Raw genomic sequence first — 17,733 nt, forward strand, 5'->3', positions numbered from 1 at the left:
ATATAACGCAGGGAGCTCAATTTGGTGCTGTGTGACAACCTAGAGGGGTGGGAGGGAGGTTCAAGAGGGAAGGGACGTATGTATATCAATGGCTGATTCATGTTGATGTATGGCAGAAATGAACACAACATTGTATTGATTATCCTCCAATTAAACAATAAATGAAGCAGTGAAAAAAATTTGCTTTTGAAATTATTTGTATCGTGATCTGTCAACAATCATGTACATTCTTGACAATTTCTGTTAAGTGAGAAAACTCACTTAAATTTATTTACAAAAGTGTGGGAAATTTATTAATAAAAAATTAGTGAAGCCATGAGAATTGACATTAAATTAAATTAATTATTAATTAATTATAAATTAACATTTTAATAATTAAATTAACATTTAATTATTGACATTTAATGAAAAAATTATTAATTTTGAGTTTTCATTTTTCTTTTGTACTTTGAACCTTTCTTTCTTATTTTTCTTCTCCTTTTCCTTCATTTCTTTCTTTTTATTTAAGGATTGTTAGACCTTTTCAAAAACTCTCAGATCTTAAGCACCATGCTATCTAATGAATAAAAGTGTACAATCAGCTCTGTTAATTAGGTTATTATGCAGGTTGAGTTATCTTACACAATTCATAAGGCTAGGTATTAAGTTTGGCCATATGAAATTCCTGGGTTTTGGGTTTTGTTTTGTTTTGGTAAAATATGACTGCATAGAGATAATTTCACATGATTTAACTTAACGGTTTTTGGTTACAAATACATTTTTTCCTCTGGAGGTGTAGAGTTAAACCACAAAGCTAAGACTTAAAAAGCAGAGTTCTCTGCTTGTGGTAGGTGTTCGGCAAGTATTTGCAGAATGAATGCGTGCATGTATTCACGAATGACTGAACAAGACACAAGAATGTAAACAAGAGCAAAATTGCACGGTACCGACTCATGGTAATGGAACTGGTAGAACGTATTCATCATATTAAGAACTGTGACAATTACTTTAAAGTCTTTTTAACCAACATTCTCTTTTTAATTCAATTTTGTTTTGCTAGCCAGAGATTGGCATGAGCTGTGTGAGAAAGAAGTCCTGGCATACCTCACTGCTGACTCTCCTCATTAGGGAATAACAAATGGAAACATCATGGGAACTGAAGGAGGAAAAGAAGCATTGTGGATTTAAGAGAGAGACTTCAGAGGTTGGTAGGATTTTCATGAAGCATGTTGCTTTTCATTTGGCAGCAAGAACTATCTCTGGAAGGTGCTGGTGTTTTTCTTTCCATATGATCCCAGGGAAACCAACATCTCTATTTTTTTTTTTTTTTTGACTTCGATCCTAGAGAAAGACAAAAGATTACCAAATCTTAATGATTAATAGAGCTTCAATGTTGGGTCAATCCACCCATCCATTTACTCATCCTTTTGTCCTGTTGAACTATGATACACCAGATACTGGGTGTATCACCAGGTGCTGGGAAGACAGTGAGGTTTAAGATATAACATGCATTTCCAAACTAGAGGGGATGTTCACCTTGTGTTGGGAGAGTAAATGTGATTAGCGCTAAAAGAGCAGGGGGGATGTGCTCAGCAAGCATGTAGATAGAGAACAGATGCCTGGAGATGCTGGAGGAGATTTCATCACAGGTGTTAATTGACCTGGGTCCAGAATAGGAGTTTTTAACCTTGGCTAAATAGATTAGAATAACCAGAGGATTTAAAAGAAGAGAGAAAGAAAGAGAGAGAAAGAAAAGCAAAGGTAGAGAGGGAGAGAAAGAAGAAACAAAGAACCATGGTGACACAGGACCCATCACACAGGTTCTGGTTTAATTGATTTGGGGGTGGATATCTGTTTTGTTATATTTCTATTTTGCCCTTAAAAAAAGCTAATAGGTTCAGTTTAGTTAAGTTCAGTTGCTCAGTCGTATCTGACTCTTTGAGACCCCATGAACCGCAGCACTCCAGGCCTCCCTGTCCATCACCAACTCCTAGAGTCCACCCAAACCCATGTCCATTGAGTCGGTGATGCCATCCAACCATCTCATCCTCTGTCGTCCCCTTCTCCTCCTGCCCTCAATCTTTCCCAGCATCAGGGTCTTTTCCAATGAGTCAGCTCTTCCCATCAGGTGGCCAAAGTATTGGAGTTTCAGCTTCAACATCAGTCCTTCCACTGAACACCCAGGACGGATCTCCTTTAGGATGGACTGGTTGGACCTCCTTGCAGTCCAAGGGACTCTCAAGAATCTTCTCCAACACCACAGTTCAAAAGCATCAATTCTTCGGTGCTCAGCTTTCTTTATAGTTCAACCCTCACATCCATACATGACTACTGGAACAACCATAGCTTTGACTAGACGGACCTTTGTTGAAAGTATGGTTGAATGATAAACTTGAGGCCGTGAAATCTTTGAGGAAATTGCATAATTGTTTCAGACATTTTGTTGTAGGACACTGCTTATTCAATAAAAAAAGTAAGTTATGATTTTCAAAAGAAATTAACTAGATAATCTTGTGATAATAACAGTTGAGCTAAATCTTACTTATCTATTAGGATTCTAATTAATTCTACCAGAATGAAAGACCTAGCAAATCCTCAGTTTTAGAGAGATGGCTAAAGTTGTTCCTCCTTGAAAAAAGTAAAATATTGAAATATAATTTCAAACGATTAGCTGTAAAAAATGAAGATTTTCAGTTTTCTTGGTCTGGAGCCCACCAGACTCCTCTGTCCGTGGGATTCTCCAGGCAAGAATACTAGAGTGGTTGACATTTCCTTCTCCAGGGGACCTTCCCAACCAAGGGATTGAACCTGGGTCTCCTGCATTGCGGACTGACTCTACCATCTGAGCCACCAGGGAGGATAATAAAGTTAAAAAAGTTAAAATTCAGTAAATGCCATTTATGTCAATTAAAAGCCACCCAAAACAACATTGGTTATTTTCCCATTGGCACAGATGTATTTGGAAAAAGTGAAAAATATGGACCAGAAGGAAACACTCTTAACTTAATGAAAGTGACTGTTAGGGCAGGAGGGTAAAAGAAGGCGAGGAATAGGTGAGGGAGATTAAGAAGTACAAAGTATGAGTCAGGGGTACAGAATGTACAGTGTAAGGAATGTAGTCAATAACTATTTAATCTTTGTATGGTGACTGATTATAACTAGACGTATCATGGTGATCCTTTTGAAATGTACAGAAATATCGAATAACTATGTTGTGTAACAGGAACTAACGTAGTGTTATAGGTTGATTACACTTCAAAACCAACCAAATAAACAAACAAACTCATAGGAAAAGAGATCACATTTGTGGTGACCAGAGGATGGGAGTAGGAAGAGGCGAAATTAAATGAAGATGGTCAAAAAGGTAAAATTTCCAATTATAAGATAAATAACTACTTTGGGTTTCCATTTCCTTCTCCAGGGGATCTTCCTGATGGATTGAACCCAGGTCTCCTGCATTGCAGGCAGCTTCTTTACCATTTGAGCTACAGGGAGGACCTCAGGATATAAGGTACAACATGGTAAATATAATTAATATTGCTGCACATTATATGCAAGTTGTAAATGGAGTAAATCCTGAGTTCTCATCACAAGGAAAACATATTTTTTTCTAATTCTTTAATCTTGCATTAATAGATGAGATGATGGGTGTTCACCTAACTTACTGTGATAATCAGGTAAGTGAAATGTAAGTCAAATAATTATGCTATACTCACATTCATACAATGCTGTACATCAATATATATATCAATATATATCAGTAAAACAGGAAGAAAATGACAGTAACTGTATTTGAGTTGTGTGGGAGACAAGAATCAACCTGGGCTTTTTGCAGGGAGATGATGTAGTATAAAGTACTCTATTGTATCTGTGATTGTTTTTCTTATAAAGGGGTTCTGAAGTATTTATTGTATATATATATTTATATATACACACACACACACATATTCACATGGTGAGTTCCTGGATGTTTGTTATACCTCTGTAAACTTTTCCCTTTATGTAAAATTTTTATAACTAAAAAAGTAACACAATCATTACAATTTATTGTCTATAGCTCTGTTTAGAGGAAGAAGTAGAGGTTAACTGTGTGCTAAATAACACATAAAGGCTGACTTGTCCATTTCCTCTATTCATTCCATTTTTATCCTCTGTTTATATGGCTAATCTAGAAGCTTAGTGCAAATTAATTGAAGAACTAGCTTTCAAATTAAATAACTGCCAAATGCATATTTTTGTCCTTAATGATGTTAAAGAAATTGTTCTCACCTTTAGAAATTTTCTATTTTTTTATTTCACAGGCAACTCCCTTGAACTCTTTTGGGCAGGAACACACACATTCTCCATCCAGCAGAACCACAGTCCCTCCATTTTGGCACGGTTGGCATTTTCTTAAACTGAATTCATTGATGTAGTCTTCAATGGCTCTTTCCAAATTTTGTTTCTTGAGGTGTGCATCTTTCATTTTTACTGGAATCAGATCATATATCGGAGTCAGCTGCAAGAGAGAAAAATGTTTAATTTTAGGTCTTTTCCTACTGACCAATATTTTCGTTTATGTAATATTTTTGATTAAATTATTTATTCTTTGATTCATCAATTCAACAAAGGATTATTGAATGATTATTATTGTCAGCTATGATGTTAGCATTTAAGATCTGGTGGCTCAGATGGTAAAGAGCCTGCCTGCAATGTGGGAAACCTGGGTTCAATCCCTGGGTTGGGTAGATCCCCTGGAGAAGTAAATGGCAATCCACTCCAGTATTCTTGCCTGGAAAATCCTGTGGATGGAGGAGCATGACAGGCAATGGTCAATGAGGTTGCAAAGAGTCGGACACAACTGAGTGACTGACACCAACAACATGTTAACTTTTAAGCCTATACTAGTGATCAAAAGTAGCCATGATCTCTGTAACGATGGAGATCCCATTATAGAGATAAAGTGTGTTAGTCACTCAGTCGTGTCCGACTCTGTGTGACCTCATGGACTGTAGCCCGCCAGGCTCCACTGTCCATGGGATATTCCAGGCAAGAATACTGAAGTGGGTTGCCATTTTCTTCTCTGGGGGTGGGGGTGGTGGTGGTGGTCTTCCCAATCCATGTACCAAACCTGGGTCTCCTGTATTGCAGGTGGATTCTTTACCATCTGAGCCACCAGGGAAGACCATTACTGAGGAAAGGAGACTGATACTGCAAGATAATTTACGGACATATTTATTGTGAATCCTTTTTGCTGCCTTTTTTCTGTCTCCCCCTTCCAGAAGATAGACAAGTGCTTGCAATCTCTTGTCTAAAAGGAGGTTTATGTGTGATGCCAAGTCAAGAATGTCCCTAAAAACAAATTTTTTATTACCTTTGAGGGAGAGCTTTCCTCCAGTCCAGGAAGAGGATAGAGTTAGCATATACTTCGAGTAGCAAGAACCATAACTAGATCTCTAACATCTGTTTTGGCAAGTAGCAAAATCTTTGAAGGGCCCCTAGGGAAGGTGGGTATCAGAGACCAGGCTACAGATTTGTCAATGTCTCCAATGCACAATCTTGGCATGGAAAGTTTGAAACCACTTGATGTCAAGTAAACTTATAAACTTGAACCATCAGTTCATCAGGGTGACCACAATGGACTAAATACTTACATATATCATATCCTTATTTCCCAAAGAGAAACATCTGGACAAGCAAGAACTACCCTGAACCCATTCAACAAATGAATGATGGATGAATTTTCCAGCAGCATGGAAGGGTGGAAATGTCAAATTTAATTATACTTAAATAAATGAAGCAAAGTGATTTATTTGGTACCCTTAAATTCTTGGAGTAAGATACATAGTTGCCACAATTGAATCAGGGAAGTTTGGAAAAGCTTTCCTGAAAAAATTTGAGATTTGAGGGTGTAAAGACAAAAAGACTACTCTAGTAATATGGCCCAGAATTAAAAAAAAAATTCTTACAGTAGAGTTATGTTACATATATAACATATATAGAATATATAGAGTTATGTTTTATAAATCTATATAAACCATATATGGGCTTTCCAGGTGGCACTAGTGGTAAAGGACTCACCTGCCAATGCAGGAGACATAAGAGACTTGGGTTCAATCCCTGGATTGGGAAGATTCCCTGGAGGAGGGCATGGCAACCCACTCCAGTAATCTTGTCTGGAGAATCCCATGGACAGAGGAGCCTGACAGGCTACAGTCCATAGAATCACAAATGAGACCTTTTGGTGGCATAGTACTTTGAAATGAGATGGCAAAATTTAGAAGAAATTAGAATCTGAAGACTCAAGAAAGATGAGATTAAAAAATATACCACAAATTCCTGCAGAAGAATAATGATAGATTAAATAATGTTAACCAATCCTTTTTCTGAGAACAATGAAAAAAAGCTGAACAAGTAAATAAAAGTGAAATTTAAAGATCTGCTTGAAGACCCTGGAGAACTAACAAGATAACAAAAAATGACTAGGCTAAGACCAGGGAGGTGGTAGAAATTCAGTGAGGTGAGATCAGTACTTTTGGGTCAACAGTCCCCTTGACACATTTCCTAAATCAGGAAGAGGAGCTAAGAGGTAGGGCAGCATGTTACTGGGCTGGGAAAAGGTTGGAATTCAGAAACAACAAAGGTAAACAAGTTGTGTTTTTGGTTGAGACTCAAGGACCAGAGCCCTGGAAGTAAGTGGGAATTGGAACTGAGGAAGTCCTGGCAAAGACTGCAGCCAGTTTAAACATAATCCTGAGTCAGTACCCAAGAAGCTTTTTAACTATAAATAAGTATTTTCTTTGGAAGAAAATAAAATCACTTCAGGCCTCAAGCTACTCTGATAGAATCCCTTGCAATGTGGGAGATATGGGTTTGATATCTGGTCAGGGAACTAAGATTCCACATGCCATGGGGCAACTAAGCTTGTGTGCCTCAGCTACAGAGAAGCCCGCATGCCACAATGGAAGTTCCTGAACGCTACAACTGAGACCTGACACAGCCAAAAATAAGTAAATAAATAATATAAAAAAATAAAATAAAAAGCTAGAAAAGGGACTTCCCTGGTGGTCCACGCTTCTACTGCAGGAGATGCAGGTTTGATCCCTGGTTGGAAAACAAAGATCCCCACATGCCACATGGCACAGCCAATAAAAACAAACTGACAAAAAAGAATGCCACTGAAAGGTGAAAGTCCTCCAATGAAAGAAGACATCTGTAACACTGTTATATGAGAATAGGCTCATATACTGAATACATCAAGAACTTCTACAAAGTCCCCACAACTGTCCCCCAGCAGAGTCTTTTATGAATTAGCATGTAGGATTCAGATTCCAGCTTTGACATATTTAATTGGAAGAAAGAAACCTCTTACCAGTCTTGCCACATTGGCACAAACAGCATAAATATGTGGTGGAGTTATTTTGATTTTCAAGAAAAGAAATCCATCTTGTTTTTACCCTTCAAAGGAAACTCAAGGCCAGATAACTGAAGATACAGGACTAGAGGGTCACAGAGAAAATACTGTTTGGATGAAATTCATAAACAGTGTTCAAAGAGATAAAAAGGAAGGACGCGCAATGGCAAATAGTTTCAGAAGAGCCCCCGGAGTCAAGAATCCCAAAAGAAGACAAAGAACAATGACAATTCCCTTCTTGAAGTTTGCTTTAAGAGCCGCATTTTTTTCCCCCAGATGAACTTTGGCCTTCTGTTAAGGAAGAAAACAGTTTTCATTGTTCTCCCAGACTAGCTAACTCTTCTCTTTCTACCATTTTCAGTAGAGGTTTCTTTCTCCCAAATAAAGATGTCATAGTTGAAATCTGAATCCTATGTGCTAATTCATAAAAATTATGACTTTTCAGTAGATGTAATCTATCATGTGACACGCTAAAAAATACAATGAATTCACAATAAAGTTTGATATTAACTACACTTAAGTTTCTTAATGTTCACTTAATGAAACTGTATGTACCAAATGTAGTTTGTTGAAAAAGTGTTTTGTTTTAAACTGCTATACAAGAGAGTTAGGAATGATTTTTACTATGTCACTATAACTGTAATAACTATAGTGTAAACACTGGTACCACAGCTCTTTAAAATTCTTCTGATGCTTTTTAACATCTGGTGCATTGTTCTAAGAGTTGCATGATAAACAAAAATGGTAGATCAATTAATTCATTCTTACTCAAAGTTGCTCCAGAAAGAGCTTAATAGAACTTGACATGTGGGTGGATAAGAGCTGCTGAGGGAAATGAGGGAAAGGAGAATTGAGAATGAATGGCAAAGGTAAGATGAAAGCAAAAGCAACAAAAATGCACAAAAGTCATTCAGGAGGACCCATCAGTGCACAAAGTGAGTCATAAATTTGGTTATATTTCTAGCGAGTTGAATAAGACAACTGAATTTTAATGATTACATGCATGTAAGAAAAGCTCACTTGATTCCCAAGAGAAACAAAATGATCCTCGAAACTGAGAATGAAGAGTAATATCTCCCATGAGTTCTTATAAAGGGGACATTGTATTACGTAACTTCCTTTCAGTAAATAAAGCAAGCATAAATTCTCTTTTATAATGCAAAAATAAAACTCTGCAGGAAGTCAATATGCCACCTATACTGATCGATCTCTACCGCTACTGCTCTAGAGGAAATCATAAACTTTGTATCTCTCAGGCAATCCTTATTAAATGTAATTTCACTCAGCTGACATTTTAATAACTAGTTTGCGGCAGTAAGCTAAAGAAAACAAAGTTCAGGTATTCTATTGAGGCAAAATGTAGGGCCATTCTTGTTAACATTCAGGCAAGCGAGAAATTGAAATAGCATATTTTCATGAAAGCTGAAGACTGTGACAAAACCAGTACTGGAAGGGTGACCTAGCTTATCTCCTCTGCACAGACGTGCTGAAGGACAATTCTTGGGCTGGGCCAAGACATTCCTCAAGAAGTGATCTGGGGTCTGCTGAAACACACACAAACAAAAGGGTAATCAAAGCCACAGTATTATACTTAATATAGCACGGTCATAGTTACTTTAGTGTGGAAAAGAAATATAAATAAAACCAAGGGCTTTGCTTAGAAAATCTCAGTAATATATTTAAGCAGCTTTTAATTTAGACTGATGTAACTTCCTCATGTTTCCTCCAAGAGAAGCTCTTTGCAACATAAATATCTAGATAACTGATGTAAATTTCTACAGAGAATTAAATATAAACCAGTTTAATATGGCTAGGGAGGGGCTTTTTCCATTTTTTGCATAATTGAATAGAAAGGCCAATTATTTTATTATGGTTATCCCAGTATTTGGACATGTCATCATACACAGACAATAGAATGCTTCAATTACCAAAGAATATACATGACTATAGATTGTTCAATTATTTCATGGCAATGCCAATTAACCAAAGGACCACTTACATTTATAAGAGCAAAATAACTTGGAATCTATTTCAAGATTAAATTAAGCTTTATCTCAAGTCTCTCTAGAGATTTACAAGCCATACAGAGTCAATAAAGTTTATATTATTTTACTATTTTCTGAATTTCTTCCATAATAAGATGAATTTAAGAAGTGTTTCATGGTGGACTCACTATGGTTGACTTTTTCTCAGGTAGAGCATTAATGTGAAAAAATCCAAGCTTCCAATTCTTGAAGAAAGAAACATACAGATATTTTAGATAAAATGCCTGAGTGAAAGTGAAAGCCATTGTCATGTCTGACTCTTTGCGACCCCATGGACTATACAGTCCATGGAATACTCTAGGCCAGAATACTGGAGTGGGAAGCCTTTCCCTTCTCCAGGGGATCTTCCCAACCCAGGAATTGAACTTAGGTCTCCCACGTTGCAGGCGGATTCTTAACCAGCTGAGCTATCAAGAAGACAAAATGCCTACTAGTCTAAAAATATGGGAATCAATAGTTGTCCTTAAAAGTAAGATAAACTGTATTTTGCAACCAGCCAGTGGTACTGAGCCAACAGAGCTGATGAAGGTCTTTGAATAATTCTAGTAAATTCAGTAGTAAGTCTTCAGCAGATACTTTATTGACTTGAGATATAAACAATCAGCAGCTCTAGGACATTCTGGAGTGTGAGGTCAAATAGGCCTTAGGAAGCATTACTATGAACAAAGCTAGTGGAGGTGATGGAATTCTACCTGAACAATTTAAAATCCCAAAGATGATGCTGTTAAAGTGCTGCACTAAATATGTCAGCAAAACTGGAAAACTCAGCAGTGGCCACAGGACTAGAAAAGCTCAGTTTTCATTCCAAACCCAAAGAAGGGCAGTGCAAAAAAGTGTTCAAACTACTGTGCAATTGCTCTCATCTCACATGCTAGCAAGGCTATGCTCAAAATCCTTCAAGCCAGGCTTCAGCAGTACATGAAGTGAGAACCTTCAGATGTACAAGCTGGATTTCAAAGAGGCAGAGGAACCAGAGATCAAATTGCTGACATTTGTTGGATCATGTAGAAAGCAAGGGAGTTTCAGAAAAACATCTCCTTCTGCTTCTTTGACTATGTAAAGCCTTTGTGTGGATCACAACAAACTGGAAAACTCTTAAAGAACTGGGAGTACCAGACTACCTTACCTGTCTCCTGAGAAACCTGTATGCCTGTCAAGAAGCAACAGTTAGAACTGGACATGGAACAATGGACTGGTTCAATATTGTAAAGGAGTATGACAAGACTGTATAGTGTCACCCTGCTTATTTACCTTATATGCAGAGTACATCTTGCAAAATATCAGACTGAATGACTCCAAGCTGGAATCAAGACTGCCAGAGGGAATATCAGCAACCTCAGATATACAGATGATACCACTCTAACGGCAGAATGTGAAGAGAAATTAAAAGAGTCTTTTGATGAGGGTGAAAAAGGAGAATAAAAAAGCTGGCTTGAAACTCAATATGTAAAAAAACTAAGATCATGGCATCTGGCCCCATCACTTAATGGCAAGTAGAAGGGGAAAAAGTGGAAGTAGTGACAGATTTTCTTTTCTTGGGCTCTAAATGGTGACCCACTCCAGTACTCTTGCCTGGAAAATCCCATGGACGGAGGAGCCTGGTAGGCTGCAGTCCATGGGGTCGTTAAGAGTCGGACACGACTGAGCGACTTCACTTTCACTTTTCCTTTCATGCATTGGAGAAGGAAATGGCAACCCACTCCAGTGTTCTTGCCTGGAGAATCCCAGGGACGGGGAAGCCTGGTGGGCTGCCATCTATTGGGTCGCACAGAGTCGGACACGACTGAAGCAACTTAGCAGCAGCAAAATCACTGCAGATGGTGACTGCAGCCATAAAAATTAAAAGACACTTTCTCCTTGGAAGGAAAGCTATGACAAACCTAGACAGCACATCAAAAAGCAGAGGCATCACTTTACCAACAAATGTCCATAGAGTCAAAGCTATGGTTTTTCCGGTAGTCATGTATGGATGTGAGAGTTGGACCATAAAGAAGGCTAAGTGTTGAAAAATTGATGCTTTCGAACTATGGTGCTGGAGAAGACTCTTAAAAGTCCCTTGGACAGGAAGAAAATCAAACCAGTCAATCCTGAAGGAAATCAATCCTGAATATTGGCTGGAAGGACTAATGTTGCAACTCCAATACTTTGGCCATCTAATGCTATCAGCCAACTCATTGGGAAAGATCCTGATGCTGGAAAAAATTGAAAGCAGAAGGAGAAGCGGGTGGTAGAAGATGAGATGGTTGGATAGCATTACTGACTCAGCTGACATGAAACTGAGCAAATTCCGGGAGATAATGGAAGACAGAGGAGCCTGGCGTGCTGCAGCCCATGCGGTTGCAAAGAGTCGGACTTGACTTAGTGACTGAACAACAACAACAACAATAGAATATGATAAATTATTATTAAAACCTCCTCAGAGAACAATCTTGGATCCATACAAGAACAGTTGAACTTTCTTTGTAGAGATGAGAAGACAAGTCACTTTAGGTGTCCATCTGAATGTAAGGTAGTGCAGTGGGAAAGACTTCGTCTGCCAATGCAGGAGACACAAGAGATAGGTTTGATCCCTGGGTTGGGAAGATCCCCTGGAGGAGGAAATGGCAACCTGTTGCAGTATTCTTGCCTGGAGAATTCCATGGACAGTGGAGTCTGGTGGACTACAGTCCATAGGGTCACAGAGTCAGACATGACTGAGCACGAATGAGTGCATGAACTGAATGTAAACTTCTACCTAAATCAATTCTTTTCTTGTTTGTTTTGGCCGCTCGGCTTGTGGGATCTTAGTTCCCACACCAGAGATCAGATGTAGACCCTAGGCAGTGAAAGTACAGAGTTCTAACCTACTAGACCACCAGGGAATTCTCAACCAATTATTTTCCTATTTAAGATCTTCTGACAGATTTATTTCACTGAGTTCGAGGTAACGAATATAAATATTATTTAAATATGACAAAATAAAAGGGGCCTCTTCTGATTTTAATTTTGGTTAACTTTTTTCTTCTCTTTATCCTAGCTTTTGAACAAAATATTTGAAGTCTTTCATGGATGTGTTTGCACATTTACAACTAGCTAGATTTTCATAGATTTCCATCACAATTTTGCAGTTTCTGAGTTTCTCCAATCACTTAAATGAGGTAGTTTTGGTGGTTTCACTCCCTCTTTAAAGACAGTAATGAAGAATGAAGAAACCCAATTCTCCAATAACTAGTTCTATCAAAAATGTCAACATGTTTATAGCTCAAGTTAATAAAATGGAAGTACAGGTCAATCAAAGATAAATTTGACCTGAGGGAAGAAAATTGTGAAACTGACAGGGGAAAAGAGCTCAGACAGTAAAGAATCCGCCCGCAAAGCAGAAGACCTAGGTTCGATTCCTGGGTTGGGAAGATATTCCCTGGAGAAGGGAATGGCTACCCACTCAAGTATTCTTGCCTGGAGAATTCCGTGGGCAGAGGAGACTGGTGGGTTACAGTCCATGGGGTTGCAAAGAGTCAGGACTGAGCAACTAAAACTTTTACTGTTCACTTTCATAGAAGAAAGTACACAAAATACTTTCTACCAATATCAGGAACAAAATAAGCATTAAAGGAAACACATAACTTTTTAGTTAGTTTGGGGAAAGAATGATGAGGCTAAATAACATTGGCAGTTATATTTTTATATTAATAGTTATAATGTTATTTTTTTTTCCTTAGGAATAAGCACCAGACTGTAAAGTCCCAAAAGGTTTATAAACTGAAGACTATTATGATCAAGAAACAAGGAAAGGATTTCCTAACCATGAGAATTTTTCATCCTTGGTCTTACTTTCTGAGGACTTATGAACTTTTCTTTCACAAAGGCCCTTGAGAAATACGATTCTCCTGTGTTGAAAAGGGTGGTATGATGTCACCTGAAGGCAAGGAACAACCAGCGCAGATGGAAGGGAACTGACAATTCCTGGGCAACTGTTTTGTACCAATCTGTGCTATAGTCTCTATATGAGCAATCATACTAAGTCCTCAAAGTAAACATGGAGCCCTGGAGAACTCAGTATTGCAGAAGTCAGAAAATAGGACCCATCTAGTGAGCAACAGAGGCTGAGACTCAGTCTGCGCTGATGCCCACTCCCCACCTTTCTTCTATGCTGTGCTGCTTTCAGGGATGGGGTATGAGTGAGTGACTTTGATACTCACATGTCTTTCAGATCAAGTTACATTTAGTCAGGAAATGACAAAATTTTCTATTTAAAAATAAGTATTTCTTACTTTTTGGCTTATGAGCACCGGAGCATCATTTAAGGAAGAGGCCCAATTTACAAAGTCAGTCACATTAATCGTTCTGGCTCCTTTGAGAAGTTTCTCTTTCAGTTCAGTTGCATATTTTCTGGTTCCTCCTCTTATGAGTGTAATAACATCATCGAAGAGGTCAGCCTCTGGGTTCGTTTCTGAGAAGCGAAAGAAGACATAAGTAAAGCACGTATAGTTCTGTGATATTTGATAAATATTTATTGAACACTCTCACAAGGTATATTTCTAGTACATTTTACTTATAAATATTACTTAGGTAATTTTTTCACCCCAAATCTCCAAGTGTGATTTTTACACTTGATCTTAGCCAAAAGGCCAAGAAGAGATCCAAGGATAATTTTTATTAGTAGACAATTATAGATTTCAGTCTTTTTAAAGAAAATATAAATGGAATGATATTTGAGATACATTAATAATTTAAATGAACATGAACTTGGGCAAACTCCAGGAGATGGTGAGGGACAGGAAAGCCTGGCGTGCTGTAGCCCATGGGGTTGCAAAGAGTTGGACACAACTGGGTGACTGAACACACACAACACAATAATTTAAAGTTCATCACCTAAGCATGGGCACACATGGGGACATGAATTTTTATTAAAAAAATTAATTCATTATTTTTGGCTGCACTGGGTCATCGTTGCTGCATGGGCTTTCCCTAGTTGTTGTGAGCAGAGGCTAATGTCCAGTTGCAATGCATGGGCTTCTGATTGCAGTGACTTCTCTTGTTGTGGAGCATGGGCTCTAGGGCACATGGGCTTCAGCAGTTGTGATGCATAGGCTTAGTTGCCCCACAGCATGTGAAGTCTTCCCAGACCGGGAATCGAACCCATATCCTCTGCCCTGGCCGGTGGATTCTTAACTACTGAACCACCAGGGAAGTCCAGCATGAATCTTGATTGCATGCATTTTTTGTAGAAGACTTACCTTCATAATTATATTTTATATTTTGTATAAATTTGCTTTAAGACTACTTTAATATTATAAAAATATCAAAGAATATAAAAAAGAATAAAATAAAAAGCACAATTTTTTCCACCACATTTTTTTGCATTTTTTCTCCCTCAGTCTCTCCCAGATCAAACCACTTTTAAAAAGATTTGGATGAATCATTTACAGTTGTGAATTTTTTGAACTAAAAATCTAATTTCAAGGGGATATTTTTATCCTTCCTTATTTTTATAGATGAGAAAACTGAACCTCAGAGAGGTGGAGTGACTAGCCCAAGATCACACAGTAAGCTTTAGGGTCAAATTTTGAAATTATGACATTTGATGACAAGGTCAGCTTTCTTCTCACTTCAGCAGTGGTTTCCATTCATGACCACATGTTTGTGACTGGTATGCTTTTAAAAATATTAGGTTTTCCTCTCCTCTACTTCTCCACTGTCAGCTGACTCTTTAAAGGTGAGTCTTAGGCATTTGTATTTCTGAGAATGCTCTCAAGTATTTCTGGTCCGAGTGAAAAATTGAGAACTCCAGCACCACTCATGATTATAAATCTGCCAATGATTGGCAACAGAAGTAATATTTATGCCAAGCAATTTATATTTCTTTAGAAAGTTATGTACTGACTTAATGTTAAGGATGGATTAGGGATTTTCCCATTTTCACCCAGTTTTATTGAGATGTAATTGAGATACAACACTGTGTAAGTTTAAGGTGAACAGCATAATGACTTGACATACATATATATATATATATATTACAAAATGATTGTCACAAAGTTTAGTTAACACACATCACCTCATATGGTTACAAAAATGATTTTTTCCTTGTGATGGGAACTTTTAGGATCTATTCTCTTAGCAACTTTCAAACACATCACACAGCAGTGTTAACTAGAGTCATCATGTTGTATATTACATACACAATATGTGTTTATCTTATAATTGGAAGTTTGTAGTTTTTGACCAGGTGGGTGAGGATGAATTAGGGATTTGGAGTTAGGTGGAAAATTAGGGTGTTAAGGAGGTGGCTTTGGCCTTCTCCTCTCTTGATGGACATAGACAGCACCTCCACTAGGCCATTCAGAAGCTGTGTTAAAATTAGGGGAAAATAAAGAAAATTTTCCTCAAGATATTTTTTACCGTTGGTATTCTACCATTGCCTTGATAAATATACAAATCTATAATGACCACCGCCGGAATTGTGCACTTCAGGGCCCAGCCATTGAATACATGTCCCCAGATTACTTGTGTTTATAGCCATTTGGGAAACACTATAAAGATAAAATAGTTCTGGGGAATTTCCTGGCAGTCCAGTGGTGAGGACTATATGCTTTTACCACCAAGGGCCCAGGTTCGATCCCTGGCCATAGAACTAAGATCCCACAAGCTGGTGTGGCTCAGCCAAAAAAAAAGAAAAAAATGTAAAATAGCTTTAAACACTTTTAGTTTTTTGTTTTGTTTTTAAATAAAGAAGAGAGACAATGAAGAAGACTCATAGTGACAGGGCAGTTCTCATGGACATTTCTTCCTTCTTTTTACCCTCGTAAGTTAGATCATACTCACCCATTTGACCCATACCCTTCTTTGAGCAAAGTTTTGAATCAATATTTTCTGTAACTTCAACTCCAGCCTTCAGAGACAAATCCAGGTTAAACCCGAGGCATTTCTGTACATCCCTCAGTTCAATACCTGTTTAATAGGTTTAGTTGGAAATTATTAGATAGTATCTATCAATATCATCAATAAATTTCAATTTTGTTATTTTGTAAGAAACGTACTGACTTAGATTCCTAGACATTACTACTGAACTCAACTGTAAGGTTATATCTGCCCCGCTTTGCCCTCATACTAGAATCTAGTGGTCTCCTTTGGCTTTGCTTGTCAACTACATGGTAAAGGACAAATATATTTACTGCTTGTGAAAAGGGACATGAGTCATACAAGGGTGGTTATTGTGAAGACCTTTATCTCTAATACCATAAAAGGGAGACAATGTCTAACATGTACTGAGTGATTATGTGCCCAGCATCATTCTAAGTATTTTGTGGAATTAACTAACTTAATCCTCACATTAACCTCTTGAGGTAAGCTTTATCACTATCCTCATTTTACAGATGAGGGTATAGAATCATGAAACAGTTAAGGAACCTGCTTTGGGCAGATGGTTTAGATACATGACACTTTGTTCTAGTCCTATGAATGCTCTTTAGTAGACACTGGTCTTGGGAGCTGACTCATTGTGGTGTGTGGATGCTCCAGTAATAAGGAAGAAAAATCCTAATATTTACTTGAGTATATAATTTATTGTCTCTTCCCCTGTTTGAAAGAGGAAATTATTTCTTTAAGAGTAACTGCCCAGGCCTCAGCTCACTGACCCTATAGTTTTTGCTCTTATTCATCATTTCTGATCATATACACGCATATAAGCATGTAGTTATTTGTCCTGGAAGCCAAAATACTTTGTGAAAAAGGAAAAGGATAGGCTAAGTTAATCCCATGGTGGATTGGAATCTCAAAGTGAGATTTAGAAGTAGATATCTGGGGCATTTAGTCATTCATTCATTCAGCAAGTATCTTTGGTGTACCCACAATTAGTGAGAATTTAAGAAATGTTCTGTGGAATTTTCAATGGGAAAGGAGGAAGGAGAATAAAAATGGAAGGCAATGCTAGAAATTCAGAATACTAAATTTCCAACCTTAACCGAAGAAACATGAGAATTCTAAGATGAGGATGAAAATACCCAAGTGACCCCCAAAGCTTAGATTCTCTACCTCAGCTGTGGACCTTTCCATGACCAGACAGAGTCTGGGCATCCCCTACTGAGGGGGAGGATACGACTTGGTCCTTGGGTGCGGCAAAGTGGAAAAGTAAGAAGAGTGACTCGCTCTTCAAAGACCCAGGGTTGACCTAATCATCTTTGTCTACTAAGGCCAGAAGGGACATAGATATAAGTAGGTAGCTCTGAATTATTCACGATGAAAGATTTCAACCTGTGGGGTTTTTCATCAAAGCAGCTCTAAGCCAGAAGGGCTCTTTGTGATTTGATCGCCCTCCTCTTCGGATTTTCAGGTTATTTA

General features: G+C 37.9%; 1 protein-coding gene across 1 annotated transcript in view; it reads right to left on the reverse strand.

Moving 5' to 3' along the window:
- Window positions 1-986: 986 nt before the first annotated feature.
- C9 (complement C9) overlaps window positions 987-17,733 on the reverse strand; it is a 61,860-nt gene continuing 45,113 nt past the window's right edge. The window contains exons 8-11 of the mRNA XM_081522235.1: window positions 16,219-16,344; window positions 13,668-13,846; window positions 4,249-4,477; window positions 987-1,320 (exon numbers count right to left, since the gene is read on the reverse strand). Coding sequence (XP_081378361.1) covers window positions 4,262-4,477; window positions 13,668-13,846; window positions 16,219-16,344 — 521 coding nt within the window. The 3' untranslated portion in view covers window positions 987-1,320; window positions 4,249-4,261. The remainder of the gene's footprint in view (window positions 1,321-4,248; window positions 4,478-13,667; window positions 13,847-16,218; window positions 16,345-17,733) is intronic.

This window comes from Giraffa tippelskirchi, chromosome 8 (genome assembly GCF_054371585.1).
Source record: "Giraffa tippelskirchi isolate mGirTip1 chromosome 8, T2T-mGirTip1v1.2.pri, whole genome shotgun sequence".
In the NCBI taxonomy this organism is placed as follows: domain Eukaryota; kingdom Metazoa; phylum Chordata; class Mammalia; order Artiodactyla; family Giraffidae; genus Giraffa; species Giraffa tippelskirchi.